This window comes from Thamnophis elegans, chromosome Z (genome assembly GCF_009769535.1).
Source record: "Thamnophis elegans isolate rThaEle1 chromosome Z, rThaEle1.pri, whole genome shotgun sequence".
NCBI classification, from domain to species: domain Eukaryota; kingdom Metazoa; phylum Chordata; class Lepidosauria; order Squamata; family Colubridae; genus Thamnophis; species Thamnophis elegans.
In genome coordinates this window covers 110,502,036-110,517,703 of record NC_045558.1, presented here as the reverse complement: position 1 = coordinate 110,517,703, position 15,668 = coordinate 110,502,036, and the positions used below count along the sequence as shown (strand labels likewise).

General features: G+C 35.1%; 2 protein-coding genes across 2 annotated transcripts; both read left to right on the top strand.

The window, feature by feature from the left end:
- Window positions 1–560: 560 nt before the first annotated feature.
- On the top strand, window positions 561–2,670 carry LOC116521405 (olfactory receptor 1052-like). Its single transcript, XM_032236081.1, has 2 exons — window positions 561–594; window positions 1,712–2,670. The coding sequence occupies exons 1-2, from the start codon at window positions 561–563 to the stop codon at window positions 2,668–2,670; spliced, it is 993 nt and encodes a 330-aa protein (XP_032091972.1).
- A 1,745-nt stretch (window positions 2,671–4,415) lies between these two features.
- Window positions 4,416–14,861, top strand: LOC116521404 (olfactory receptor 5AR1-like). Its single transcript, XM_032236080.1, has 3 exons — window positions 4,416–4,452; window positions 10,416–10,581; window positions 14,045–14,861. The coding sequence occupies exons 1-3, from the start codon at window positions 4,416–4,418 to the stop codon at window positions 14,859–14,861; spliced, it is 1,020 nt and encodes a 339-aa protein (XP_032091971.1).
- Window positions 14,862–15,668: the final 807 nt, after the last annotated feature.

Sequence of the window (15,668 nt, the reverse complement as noted above, 5' to 3'; positions counted from 1 at the left end):
TATTTGATTATAATATAATAATCTAATATGAATTATAACTAATGACTGTGGAAGAAATGCATGAAAGTTATCTGTAAGCAATCAACACGCTTTCTACAAGATGTAATGAAGGATGATTCATTTTTTGTGTGTTTTTGTTCAATTAAAATAAAAAAAAACTTTTTCAAAAAAAAATCGCCTGCAATACTGCCCTCTAACCACTGTGCCACTGCAGCTCATAATAGCTCAGCTACATAATAAAATCATGTTTATCCTGATTTATGTAATTCTTCTGCTTACGCATTTCTTTCATGAGGAATTCATATTTTCAAGTAGATTATTTTGATTCTATGTATTCAATGTTTCAAATAAGGAAAGTAAAGACATCTAAAGAAAGTTAAACAAAAACTTTGTGGCATATTTAAATTGATTTCATCTCAAATTGAAGCACCTTGACTCAATGAGATTTCACTGCTTTGTAATAACAAAGAAAGAATGACATCAGTTAACTCCTTCTTTTTAATGTCTTGCTTCAAAGAAAATGTTCATAGATAGAGAGGAAGTTTGAGAAGATACAGAATATGGCTTTGGTGCAACAGAAGTACATCTTACAAGGTAACAATTACTTCTTTTCTTTTCTTTTGGGATTAAAGGAAAGAAAACAATTTTGTAACAGAGTAATTATAGTCGTTATTAAAGAGAAAGAGAAAGCAATACATATATAGATATTATAGGTAAAAATATCGTCAAAGATATATAGACATAGATATATCTTTCTGTTTTGTTAATGGGCATAATTAGCTGAGCATGATTAGCTGACATATATTTGACTATATATTCAAGTCAACTATGTTTAATCAAAATTTAGTGTAAAAATGGGAATCAGCTTGAGGTGCTTGCTGAAAAAAAAGTTATTCTTTAAGTTAAAAAAATGATCTGAAGCTGAACCTAATTCCATCAGAACTAGGATAGAAAATACCAAACTACAAGAGCTAAAAAATGGAAAAGGAACAAAAAATTAAAAAGGAGAAATCATTTTGGTACTGCTGTGAAAATAACTCCAAAATAGATATCTCTATATAGTCTTTAGAAGGTCAAAAGGAGCATATGGTTTCCCTGTCAGTAAAGGTAAAGCAGGATACGTATTGAATATATAAACAGCAAATTAATAGGTTATTAGGGGAGAATGACTGCCATGGTGGAAACAATGGATGGTCCAGCATTTTCACACCACATGCTTCAACTTTCTAAAATGCTACAGCTTTTAATATGGTATATGAAGTAGACTTTTATAATGCTATGGATTAATCCTGTCCTTAGAAACAGTTTCTTCAGTAGACTGCATAACTCCAATCCATGTGGATAAATTAAAAAATATAATTGATATGTATGTAACTTCATGAACAGCACCCTTTTATTTTTGGTAAACTCAGAGACTCCCCACTTCATTATGCACAGAGTTGTAAGCCAATGGATGCAGGAAAGATACATGTTACCAAAATTTATGAATGCAAAACTATAAGAAAAATTAAACCCATTATTAAAAGAAAAATGCAGAAATTATATTTCTCCATTAATGAAACAAATAAAAAGTAAGAAACAGATTACCATTCATTCCCAAAGAATTTTAAACAGAAATCTGAAGATGCTAAACTTAAACATATGTATATTATTGAATGGAAATTAACATGGTTCAAAGATTCAATACTAGTTTTTGTTTTTCTTTTCTCAGATCCTGTGTTTTCTGAACACTCTGAATTGGAAAATCACACTATAAGGACAGAGTTTATCTTGTTGGGGCTGTCCAATGATCCACACATAGAGTTATTTTTTCTTTTCTTATTCTTCCTCATTTTTTTACTCACTATCTTTGGAAATATTATAATTATACTAGTGATCAAGTCTGAATTTTGCCTTCAGACCCCCATGTTCTTCTTTCTCAGCCATTTAGCTTTTGTTGACATCTGCTATTCCTCAGTCACTGTTCCCAAGATGCTAGCAAATTTTATTACAAAACAGAAAACCATTTCTTGGGAAGGATGCATTGCACAGATTGCCTTCTTTTTCCAAATTGCTTGCACTGAAGTCTTCATCCTCTCAGCAATGGGTTATGACAGATATGTAGCTATATGTGACCCCTTGCATTATAGCAGATACTTGACAAAAGAAATATGTAATAAAATGCTTAGTGGAGCTTGGCTGATGGGTTTCTTTTATTCTATAGTGAATGTAGTACCTTTGCAAAATCTTCATTTTTGTGGCAACAATATAATCAGACACTATACTTGTGAACTTCCTTCCCTCTTGGCTTTATCTTGTGCCAACACCTTCATGAATTACATTGTTCTTCTATTATCTGTAATGGTTTTTGGTGTTAGTCCATTTCTTATAACCCTGGTCTCTTATATTTACATTGTTTTAACTATTCTGAAAATTAAATCAGCAGAAGGCAGGAAGAAAGCTTTTTCCACTTGCAGCTCCCATCTCATTGTTGTGGGCTTATTTTATATTACAGCTTTTGTTCGCTATATGAAGCCAAGTTCAGAATCACTTGTAGAACTGGACAAAGTGATCTCTATTCAGTATAGAATTTTAACTCCAATGTTAAACCCAGTGATATATAGTCTGAAAAACAAAGAGATCAGATCTGGTACAGAGAAATTATTTAGAAAGTGTAGGTCCATTCTTTAATTATGAAATGATACTCCAAAATCTTGATTTAATATCTCTACAACTTCAACAGTGAGAAAGAAAGAAAGTTAATAACATAGCAAGAATGAGTGTTGTTACTTACTCAAAATCCCTAATATTTTGGTTATTGTGTGATACCAGGATATGAGTAGTTCTCATTGAGCCCTGCTGTAACAGTGTGGGAGAATTCAAGTGACGGAAAGTAAACTTGCTCTAATATTCACCGGAGTATTTTTTTTTAAGAATCAGGGTGAAAGTATCCACTAATATGTATTTCTTAATTTGCTTCTTCTCACAGTATGTCCCCCCACTTGCTTTAACTTACCTTGAAGCATGTAACATAAACACATTTTCCCAAATAATATCCATTTTAAGATATTTTTAAGAGCTACATAAGAACCGAGATGCAAGATTTTTTTTTAAAAAGGATACTATATATTCTTCCCCATGATATAATAAGCACTTATTTGGGAAGCTGAGATTTATCACTTCATATCAGAATTTATGATACTACATTATGTTTAAAAAAACAATTTACACTTCCCTAACACCATTAGTAACAACAGTCTTAGCAACTGTAATGCATATGCAGTTATTTTTCACTGATCACTGTTTCATTCATATTATTGTCTTGATAGAGTTTATAATCAAAATCCATATAATTTAATTCCCATGAATAGACTTCCAGATAGAAGGATTAACTAGTCATTTCTATGTGCATTGTGGGCAATTTTAAAGGTACTACAAATATTGTATAGTCATTATTATTTTATTCATAAAATAAAGAGTCACTGAACAACTTGCTGTGTTGTAATATTATAATAAATATTACCCTAAACCCTAACCTAAATGAATTTGCCTTGGTGGATGAATCCAGATGTGCTATAGTTAAAAAAACTGTGGTCTAAATCAGTGGTTCCCAAAGTGGGCGGAACCGCACCCAGGTGGTGGTGGGATGACTTGGGGGGGGCGCTTAAAGGCAAGGGGGGCAGCAGGAGGGCGCTAAGAGGCAAGGGGGCAGCAGGTGGCAGAAAAGGAGCTGCGCTGAGCCTGCAGCTTCAGCTGGCCAGCCTGCCATAAATTCCCCTTCTTCGTTGATCTACTTGATACTATAACTGCTGCCTCTCACTGCTGCTGCTCTCTGCTGCAGCAACTTAAGCAACAGCAGAATCGATCCTAACTACCAGCGGCCTTAACCACCACCCAGCAAAAGAGAGAGAGAGAGAGGAAAAATATACAGAGAGTGCGCAATCGAGCAGAGAAGGGGAGGGAGTCAAAACAACTAAATCGGAAGACACCGAGCTGCTCCCACGCTGCAGCTAGGCACACACCGCTTGGGCTTTTTTCCTCCCCCCTCTCCAGACCGAGTGCCATGACTCGGAACATGCATGCTCCCTGAGTCCGCCGCAGACATGGGCCACTCCTGTACTCCCCCCTCCTCGTCCCGTCAAATGGTTACTTCTGGCATCTTGCATACTGCACATTCCTTGGGGTAGCCAGTTAGTCAACGCATGCTCCACCGATCCGTGCACTGTGCACCAAGGATGGCAGTATTGCATTCCGCAGGCAGGGAGCCCTCTTTTCTGTGGGCGTGCGAAGGGCGATTCCAGGACCGGGGATCCCCATGTGTGCATGTGGCAACAAAAATCCTCCGGTAACAGAAAAAAGGGGGTGGTGGTTAGTGTTTCTTGGGTGGGAAGGGGGAAGCGAGGCAATGGCCAAAGAGAATTTCAACGTGGGCGACGATGAAGCAAGTTTTGCATGAACTCCAGGGGCAAACTGGTAGGAAACAGGCTGCTCTTTTTAAGTGTCTTTTAAGACAAACCATCACTCAAAGCTACTGGAAACTAGAGCCAGGAGTTAATGCCACTGAAAAGGCTCCTCTGATACCATAAAAGGAGAGGAGGAGAAAACAGTTCTGATGCTTTTAGAGCAGTGTCTCTCAACCTTGGCAACTTAAAGATGTCTGGACTTCAACTCCCAGAATTCCCCAGCCAGTATTCCCTGGGAATTCTGGGAGTTGAAGTCCAGACATCTTCAAGTTGCCAAGGTTGGGAAACATTGCACTCTGCTAAGTGACTTTAAACCAGACATTGGGAAACTGGTATCACTTCATCAAACCCATCCATCACATTAAGAATTTACTGAACAATGAAGTAGTTACTAAATTTTACTGAGTTTACTAAGTTACTAGTTACTAACATTCTTGATAAATGACTATCAGACTTTGAAAACCTGGTATCACTGGATCATCTTCAACAATTTTGTTGAATTAACATTAACTAAAAAGGTTTTTAAATTGGATTTTGAATAAATGTGCAATTAATTGTTATAGTTTTGAATTTTCCTGTTACAAACCACCCAGTTACATGACACTCCCAGCCACACCCACCAAGCCATGCCCACGGAACCAGTAGTAAAAAAAAATGAATTCCACCACTGGGTGGGGGGCACTGAGGATCAGTTTGTAGCACCAAGGGGACAGTGGACTGAAACGTTTGGGAACCACTGGTCTAAATAATGTTTATGATGTACTAACTTAAATGAAAGCAGCGTGTAAGACCTCTCCTATGCATGCTTCTTCATCTGGAGATTAACATCTGGTATCAGCATACAAGCCCTAGGGTAAGATGTTATAGATGTACAAAAAGTTTAAACCTGTATGCTGATGTCTTGCTAAGTTCATTGACTGTTAAATGTGGGAGCTTCTTTGTTGGCTTAGCTCAATTCAGGGGACAAAATTTAGAGTTTTTGAAGTTTTTGTTCTGTTAGTTTTATTAGTTTTTTTAAAAGAATTAGAACTTTACAGTGAAATTGGAGGGGATGATGTCTGCATCTGTAATGAATAAATCAATGCTTATCTTTAAACAATTGAAGGAAATGGATCCATAACTTACACCATCATCCTTTCCATAATACTTATAACAAAAGTATTCATCCGACATATCTCTTGGAGATAACTCAGCCAAATCTTGCATTAATAACTTTCAATTCTTAATAGTGCTTAAGTAAAGATAAAAAAGACTGGTTTCTTTTAGTTTCCAGTATAGCCTGTCAGCAATAACACCTGTTTTCTCTATGATCAAAATTAAAGAAAGGATTTCATGTAGATTGCTTTTCAGGAGAAAAGAAATAAACAATCAAGTACTTTGGCAAACCCCTCTTCTACTAAAATTCAATTCAAGGAATTGATTAAAGTCCTACATGACATTGGATCATTTTCAGGACATTGGATCATTTTCAGGACCACCTCTTCCAAAGAATATATATTTCCCCCTGAAATGGATAGAGTACACTTCAGATGTAGCAGGACCTTTGAAGTGTGCGATTTCCATGGCTGTCCCTACTGTATTGAACACCCTCCCAGTGGCAATACAGTAGACTTTCCATCTCTTTTAGCATTTGGAAAGTCATTAAAACCTGGATTTTTAAAGAGATGCTAGGATAGTTTAGAACTGAATTGAAAGAATGGAACAATGGTGATTGATATTTGCTGTGGTTCTTTTTAGAAGGATGGCTCATATGCAGGTATTTTGTTTTGTTGATTTGTTTGGTTAAAAAAAAACCACACACAAGGATGCACACCTTCATAGAGAGATATACACCAAGGCTTCAAACAGTTCTTCGGAGTTTTAATATGCTCAGCCCTTAGAATAAGCAGAAGAAAACATTTTTGACTTACCATACAAGCTAATAAAGTATACCATCTTTTTCTTAACAATAATCCTACTAAAAGTGAAGTTGTCTTGCAGCCTGTCTTCTATCACCACATGAAAAGCAAAACACAGGTACTTAGATTTTATTATACTTTTGGTAAATAAGGATGGGGAAGCAAAATGATTCTTTGGCTCACTTAAACACTACATATTTTTGTTTGGGGAATATTTATTCTAAAATAGAATTAATTTCATGAATTCAACAAGAAATGAAGAATTAGTTTACTTCTCTTTTTATTATCTTGCTCCAGATTGGACTCACAGTCTTAGCAGGAAGGTTGCATAGGTTGACATAAGATGCAAAACATTTCTAAGATTCAAGGTAATTGCTCATTTAAAATATCACACTGTTTGCAGTTTTGTATGTCTTTTTTAACTTTTCACACTATAAACTTTGTACAGAATTAATGACAAAATGATTGAGAAACTGAATTAATGGCTTTCTTAAAATAAGCTTTCAATCAACTCTAAGCAAACTAACAGGATTATTGTGGCTGTTAAAACTGATTGTTACTGGAAAAGTCATAAAAGTTCCGCTATATTTATTATGTTCATCATTAGTAATCATAATATTCTTATTGTTTTCCTTTTCTTTCTTCTTCAGTTCTATATCAGGTATATATTAAATTAATTCCAAGAATGGACACTTTTGGTGTGTGATGATTTTTTAAAAATCCTATCATAATTGTCATTGTAAAATATGTTCTTTCAGATATTTCACACAAAAAAATTCTTCTACAACATCCCAAAAAATATTTTTCTCTAATTTGCAACACCAGATGTCTATATTTAGCCTTACTTGGCTACTTTTAAAAGCTTTGGAAATTGGCCAAAATATATATATATAAACCAAATATTTTGAAATTCAAAAGCATATACAGTAGGACCAGAAAGAGGGATCTTTGGGAGTTGGAAAGGAACAATGAAGATGGAGAAAATGCCTATGGAATACAGTAAAAGCAAATCAGTGAACACCTGTAAAGGAAAAGACAAATACGGCCAAAATAAATACTGTGGGTGGTCCTGTATAATTCCTTGCACTTCAACTTCCTGAAATCTCTCCATTTTGAATTTATGAAGAAACCAAAGTCTCAGATAATATCTATTAACATGATTTTTTGTAAACACACACACACACACACACACACACACACACACACACACACAGAGACAGACATATATATATATAATTTAAATGTAATGGTTGTTCAAAATCACTAATCTCTGAAAGTTCTTCACTGATTGCTTTGAAATTTTGACACAATGTTGCATTTGAATACGCAAATGTTTTATATACGTATATTATATAGATGTCATATCTGTGATAGGTAAAACATGATTTTTTGTAAAAACATGCTTTTTTGAAAACCAGCGCAATCTGGTGGACGTAAGAGCAATGCACGCTATAACAAATATTTCATGATTCCATTTCAATGTTTCCGATTGCATTGTTATATTGAATTTTCATAGATTTTGATTTATTTTCATTTTGATTTAATTATTTCATGTAACATTGCATTGGAATTGAGCTGTGTCATTTATCATAGTGTTCATTTAGTGAGTATAGTATATTCCGAACAGTTTGGCCTCTCTCCAGCTTCATCCTGATGGTCTCTTTATATGTGTATCTGGGCTGTGGCCACACCCTTTCCCCTTTCTGCCCCACCTCTGATGAGCTTTGGCCATTTCTGCCAAGGGGAGCCCCTCCCCTCTCTCCCCTCCCCTCCCGCCGGACCTTTGCTATCTGTGGCAGGGTGCAACCTGCACCATCCTTCAGCCATTTCCCCCTGCCCTTAAGCTGGCCTACCCCCGGCCAGCCCAGGGGAGCTCCAGAGGAGGAGGAGGTGGAACATCTCCTCCACCCCCCTCACAGCGAGCCAGCTACGGGCTCGCCAAGGCAGCTCTGATGGGGCAGCAGCGGCAGTGTCAGCCTGAGGTGGAGCGGGGCTGGGGCAGCCCCATGAGGCTGCACACCGAGGACTTCTCCTCCTCTGAGATCCTGGATGTCTGATTCTCCCGGGGCACCGACTTGGGGGAGCCCGAGTGCAGCTCCTCCAAGGAGATCCTCAACAACTTCCACGAGGCCGACAGCCCTTGCACCATCTCTCCCACCAGCCTCGCCCGGCCCAGCATCCCTGAGTCCTGATCAACTGTACCCGGCCACAGTAAATTATATATATAATTTTTATTTTTCAAAACAAACACAACACAAAGAATCCTCTTTCTTTACATAGTTTAGAAAGTGTATCAGTTGGTTACAAAGGACTTTTGTGCATCTCTTCCACAGTCATCAACTATAACTCATATTAACTTAAGTATTTTAACTCAGATATATTTATACATATTATGTCTTCTGCCATTTGTGGTATCAGTCCTTTAATTATCTCCTTAATCAAATTTGTATGGACTCCTCTTTGCAACTCATTGCTTATTAAGTCTCTCATGTAATTTCGATGCCCTTCTTCTGTTTCCTTGATCAGCTTATCTTTAACTGTCAGTAGTGTTATCAATGATGTTGCTAATAGAATTTCTCTCTTTAAATCCATAAATTCTTTTGTTTTTTCTTCTTCTGTATCTTGCCATCTGGGGTAGAGTTCCCCTCCATTTAATTCCTCTTTCCGTATTCCACTCTTTCATTTCCAGACACAAACCAATCACAATAGATATCAGCGGATTTGATTTCTTTATGGTCATTTTTCTCTTCGGTTCTTAGGACCCTAACCTGCAGTTTTTCCACTTGATAAACATTTCCATATTCTTCATCATATTTTACTGTTAGATGCTCTAGATTTTCTAACTTCTTCTCTGTCCTCTCAAATGTGTTTGATAATTTCTGAATTTCTAACAATATATTTTGAAAACTTAAAGTTTCTTTCTGCTGTTGAAATTGTGCCATTATCTCCAGCTGACAAACTGTTGCTCTGGCTTGGAAGGTTTTTACAAGATTAAGCATAAATTCACAATAAGGTCTTATTTTCACTTTTATCTGGTTAGAGATATACTTCAAAGGAACATATGTATGCTTTTCTTTTTTTCACTCTCTATAAACAAACAGTGGGATCTTGAAATGCCAAGCCAGAATAATCAGTGAGGAAAGTAAAAGTGTTTTGTTTCCAATACACAAACCTCCAGTCTCCGAGTAGCAGTGTTATATTTCCCTCTGTTGTTACAATTTTCTTTGTTTCCTTTTGTATCTTTTTTATATTCCAAGTTTTAAAAAGTCAAATTCTTGAATGAAATAGAGAAGAAAAAGGGAAAAACACATGCAGTAATGAAGGAGAATTTTAGTCCATAGGTAGCAAAAAATAATTTTAAAAAAGATAGAAGAAAACTTAATTCATTCATTTTAAAAGGCTTGCATAAATACACTGTCCAAAGCCATTCAAAGCTTAATTCTGCCGCTTATTTCTTCTGTTCTCAAATTTAAATTAACTTTAAGTTTTTTGTAGGCAGTCTCTTTTTAAAATGATAAAAATTCCTCACCAGCTGAAAACACTTTCTCTTTCTGTATCCTTCAATTTCGGAGCCACCCCAACTTTATCAGCCTAGGGGCTGTGCTTTTGTTGCCAGCTAGAAGAACTTCTCCTGGATCGATCAGGGACTTTGCCATGTCTCTGAGATCAACAGAATGTATTCTTCCCATTCACCATCTCTGTGGGATGGTTTAGGTCCGTTTGGACCACCCAGGAGCAAAAGTGTTGGTGGTGATATCATGTCGTCTCGGGGTGGTGTTGGCTCCTCCTTCATTTTCTTTAGAATTCTTGTGACATGGTATTCACAGTAAAGACTGGTAACCAATGAATTAATGAATCAAAACATCATAACAATCAACAAAGTACAATGTTAAAGTGAGAAAGGCAACACTTAATTTTCAATTTGGTGATAGATATAAAAAAATTCAGTAAGATATATTATAATTCTCAATATGGATCTTAAGCAAAATGTGATGCTTAAAGTAATATGTATGTTTAATTTAAATATGCATGCATTATTACTTATTGCATAATTAACTGTTTTACTTTTTGATAGATCCTTTGTTTTCTGAATACTTTGGGCTGGAAAACCAAACTGGAATAACAGAGTTTATCCTGTTAGGACTCTCCAATGATCAACAGATAGAGAATTTTTTCCTCTTTTTTATGCTATGTTTTATAGTCACTATCCTGGGAAATACAACTGTTATATTAGTGGTCAGGTCTGAGCTTCACCTTCAAACACCCACGTTCTTCTTTCTCAGCCATTTAGCTTTTGTTGACATCTGCTATTCTTCTGTCACTGTTCCCAAAATGCTGGCAAACCTCATAAAAAAGCAAAGAACCATTTTGCATTACAGCTTTAATTCGCTATATGAAGCCAAGTTTGGAATCATTCATGGATCTAGCAAAGTGATCTTTATTCAATATAGCATTTTAACACCCATGTTACATCCAATCATATACAGCCTGAAAAACAAAGAGATCGTTCTGGTGTAAAACAACTATTTGTAAACTATAGGCCCCTTTTAGTCATTAAAAAGTATTGGCTGCCCTTGACATAAAAGCCGAACAGCTCCGATAATGAAAAGAAATAATGAGATAGCAGGAATGACTGTTGCTACTTTCCCAAGGCCTCAACATTAGAGTTATGCTCTTATATGAGGGTGTGAGGATTTCTTGTTGCACCCTACTGTAATAGAAAGGCATAATGCGAAGGAAACAAAGTAGTGTCACACAGAAGAATGTTATGCTGGATTGGGTTACCCAATTTATTCCTCTAATGTACCTTTAACTGGATCAATCCCATTTGTACAAATCTTGACAAATCATGAATCTCCATAACAATATGGAGAAGCAGACCTCATATATGAAAATGATGTTAAAGAAATTCAAGAGTAAATTTCTCAAATAGTTTGGACTTTGCATCTCTGTGTGTATTCAAGTCAGTGTTGATATTTGGTGACTGCCTAGACTGATCCTTGCAGTTTTCTTGGTATTATTTCAAAAGTTATTTGAAATTTTCTTCTTCCTACTGCTGAGAATGATTGACTGTCCCTAAGCCTCTGCATATAATGAAATTGAGAAAGATAAGAAATGATGCTGCCTAAAAAATAATCAGGCAAAATGGGTAGGACCCCACAGTCATGTAATGGTTACAAAAAGACATTAAGAACCAACCCATCTCAATGGATCAAGCAATTAAAAGTGGCAGATAGGACTTTCAGACTTTCAGCCACAAAAAAAGTCAACCTATTCTCGAAAGCACCTAAAAGCAAAACACAAAGCAATGGTACAAACTAATCAAGGAAAGAAACAACCTAGAATTAAGGAGACATTACCTAACAGTACAATTTATCAGTGGAGTGACTTGCCTCCAAAAGTTGTGCATACTCCAACACAAGAATTTTTTCTTTTTACAAATTTTATTTTAAACACATATACACATAAACAATACAAAAACTTAGATTAGCACCAGAAGTTTTTAAGAAGACATTGGACAGCCATTTGTCTGAAATGGTATAAGGTTTCCTACCTAAGTTGCTTGGGCAAGAAGACCTCTAATGTCCCTTACAAATGTTATAAAATAACAGAGTTGGAAGGGAAATCCTACATCACTTGCAAGAGACTATTAATGTAGTCTTACAATAAAGTAAAATTTATTAATAAAACTTATCCAATCATGTTTCTTATCTGGTTTACCTGGGAGTACTGAAGTTAAACTGTTTTGCTACGGAAGGTAGAACTAGAACTCATGGTTTCCTAGTTTCTAATTGGGTGCCTTAATTGAGTGCCGGTGGTAGTATGAGGGTTGAATAATATGAACCCATTCCTGACTCATGCAGGACTTACTCAAAAGTATTATCAATTTTGGTATGACTAAATTATGATTATCCTTCACTATTTTTTGTGCCTTTGCTTTTGGGGAGATTGAAAGTAATTTGGTTTAATTCAGAAATATGCTTTACTTTCATTTACCATTCTTTTTAATGTGTAGATTTTAAAACAATAACAACAACAAATCAGTTATATTTTAAATGATTTTAAATTAAAAAAGAAAAAATAGCAAAGCAAAATATCTTTGATATATCTATCCTTCGGGCATTTTACCTGGGGATGATCAATCCCCAACTGGTTTCCTCTGCCCTGAATTCTAGAACAAATAATAGTACGAACACATCCATTTTTTTATTATCTTGCTCAAAGAAAGCCTTTTGTACATTTAGATGAGGCTGTAAAAGAGAGTATTTCTCCACTGCATCAGAACAACTACTTACAAGGTAAATGCATATCTAATATGGGATGTGAATTAAGAGAAAAAGAAACTAGTTTTATGAAGAAGTCAGTTCTCTAATATAAGTTGGGTCTTCTCTTACCGCTTAGAATTAAGGACAGATGACTCAGGGAAATATGGAAAATCTTTCTCAAAATATTCTTTCAATCAAACCTAATTTGAATTGCAATATTACATTTGAGTATTTGGCTGTTGTATATAGGTCATGACTGAACACAGATTTCTTTTAGAGGATTAGTAAGATTAATTCTGTTCAATTTTAATACTCAGTGTTTTTTAAACTTTGAGTTACATGTAAATTTATTCCGATTAAAAAGGGTTAATCTTAATTGTCACACAATCTCCCCTTTTACAAAAATCAAAGATGATGTAGATAGCATATAAATTTATGTAAGAGCCGAGGTGGCACAGTGGTTAAATGCAGCACTGCAGGCTACTGCTAGATCAGCAGTTCAGCGGTTCAAATCTCACCGGCTCAGGGTTGACTCAGCCTTCCATCCTTCCGAGGTGGGTAAAATGAGGACCCAGATTGTTGGGGGCAATATGCTGACTCTCTGTAAACCGCTTAGAGAGGGCTGAAAGCCCTATGAAGCGGTATATAAGTCTACTGCTATTGCTATTGCTATTGCTATAATCTCCAAATATTAATGTTTTCTTTTTCAATTTTTCACAGCAGATAACTTCTTTATATATATAGATTCAATAGTCCAAATTCTTACTGGTGTGGGAAGTCATAAAAACAAAAAGCCAAAATATGCAGGGCAGGGAGCCAAGTCTATCAAAATGAAAACTTTAACATTTCATGTTTCAGTATCTTGAAATCCCTGCAATCTGTACAGACATTTGTAGTAATATGTATCAATCTTTTCCTTAAAACCAAGTTTTTGTTGATATAATATATTTTATCTAATAAAAAATAATTCAAACAAAACATTTATCATGCAAAGAACTTAAGTTACAACGCAGTAATCAAGAAGAATGCCTTACATTATAAAAGCACATCTGGATATGCAAATGATACTAAGAACAAGTACATATTTTAAAATAATTAATGAATTAAAATTGCAGGAAAATAGCCAAAGATGCTAGAAAAATGAAAAAACAACACTTAAGTTGGCCTGCTTATGAAAGAAAGAAAAAATAGGAAACCCAGTATAATGAATTCCCATATAGCGTTCAATGTTCAGTAAACATTTTAATTTTTTGTTTCCTTTTCTAACAGATCACATGGTTTTCAATTCAACTCAACTAGAAAATCAAACTGCAATAATAGAGTTTATTTTGTTGGGACTCTCAGATGACCCACACATAGAGCATGTTCTTCTTTTTTTGATCATGATCATATTTGTAATCACTATCCTAGGAAATATAAGTGTTATATTAGTGATCAGGTCTGAGCTTCACCTTCAGACCCCCATGTTCTTCTTTCTCAGCCATTTAGCTTTTGTTGACATCTGCTATTCCTCAGTCACTGTCCCTAAGATGCTGGTAAATTTTATTACAAACCAGAAAACCATTTCTTGGGAAGGATGCATTGCACAGATTGCCTTCTTTTTCCAAATTGCTTGCACTGAAATCTTCATCCTCTCAGCAATGGGTTATGACCGATATGTTGCTATATGTGACCCCCTGAATTACAGCAGATTCTTGACAAAAGATATATGCATTAAAATTGTGGGTGGAGTTTGGCTTCTTGGATTATTTTGTGCTATACTGAATGTACTACCCTTGCTAAATCTCCATTTTTGTGGCAACAATATAATCAGACATTATACTTGTGAGCTTCCTTCCATCTTGGCATTGTCTTGTGGAAATACTTTCACAAATTATATTATTCTACTAGCATCTGTGATGGTATTTACTTTTGGTTCATTTCTCATCACACTTGTTTCTTATATTTACATCATTTTAACTATTCTGAAAATTAAATCAGCAGAAGGCAGGCAGAAAGCTTTTTCCACATGCAGTTCCCATCTTATTGTTCTGGGCTTATTTTACATTTCAGGTTTGATTCGCTATGTGAAGCCAAGTACAGAATCATTTATGGATCTGGACAAAATAATCTCTATTCAATATAGCATTTTAACTCCTATGTTAAACCCTATCATCTACAGCCTGAAAAACAAAGAGATCAGATCTGGTCTAGAGAAACTATTTGGAAAGATTAGGCCCATTCTTTACCGAAAAAACAATATTCATAATTTTTGATTTAAAATCTTCACAATATCACCAATGAGATAAAAATAATTAATGATACAGTAAGGATGTGAGATGCTATTTCTACCAAATCTTCAACTGTAACAGTGAAATTATGCTCTGATATGAGGGGATAACAACATCATTGAGTCTTCTATAATTGTGGGAAAGAATTCAAAGTAAGCAAGGTATTCTTACTCTAGTATCCTTCTGAGCTGTGTTGGGATGGAAGTATTCCTTGATATTTGTTTCTACTTACAGTATGCCTCTTTGTCTCTTATTATCTGTAACTTTGAAGCATGTAATGTAAATGTATTTTCCAAAATAATATGCATTTCTAAAGTCATCTTATGTAATTGTATAAGAATTAAGCTACAAGGTTAAAAGTTCCAATACATTCTACACCATGGTATGATTAGTACATTTATCTGGAAAATTGGGATCTATTACTTCATATTAGAATTTAGGATAAGTAAAAGATGGCTTCAAGGTCTGACAACATGCTGTTTAGAAAACCCATCCATTTTGTATATCCCCATGGTTGTCACTGAAAACATTCTTAGCAATTATATTATGTATATTCATCATGCAGCTGTTTTTCAGCAGTTTTAATTCAATTCCATATAATTTGATTCACATGGATAGCAGTCATGTTAGTAGTTTTATGTGCTTTATAGGTTACTTTAATTTTATTAAATATATTTTAAAGGTATATTCTTTGTCATTTTTTGATAAATACAAGACTACTACACAATTTTCCAATTCTAAAAATGTAATAAAATTGTTTTTTATTGTATCCTAAAACATTAAACTGCACAC

What these genes read in the sequence shown, in the direction of transcription:
- LOC116521405 (XM_032236081.1), top strand. Translation starts at nt 561, where the DNA reads ATGGCTTTGGTGCAACAGAAGTACATCTTACAAG. An exon ending in ACAGAAGTACATCTTACAAG is followed by an intron (nt 595 to 1,711) that starts GTAACAATTACT and finishes TTCTTTTCTCAG; the next exon opens with ATCCTGTGTTTTCTGAACAC.
- LOC116521404 (XM_032236080.1), top strand. Translation starts at nt 4,416, where the DNA reads ATGAAGCAAGTTTTGCATGAACTCCAGGGGCAAACTG. An exon ending in TGAACTCCAGGGGCAAACTG is followed by an intron (nt 4,453 to 10,415) that starts GTAGGAAACAGG and finishes ACTTTTTGATAG; the next exon opens with ATCCTTTGTTTTCTGAATAC. An exon ending in ACTGTTATATTAGTGGTCAG is followed by an intron (nt 10,582 to 14,044) that starts GTCTGAGCTTCA and finishes ATTAGTGATCAG; the next exon opens with GTCTGAGCTTCACCTTCAGA.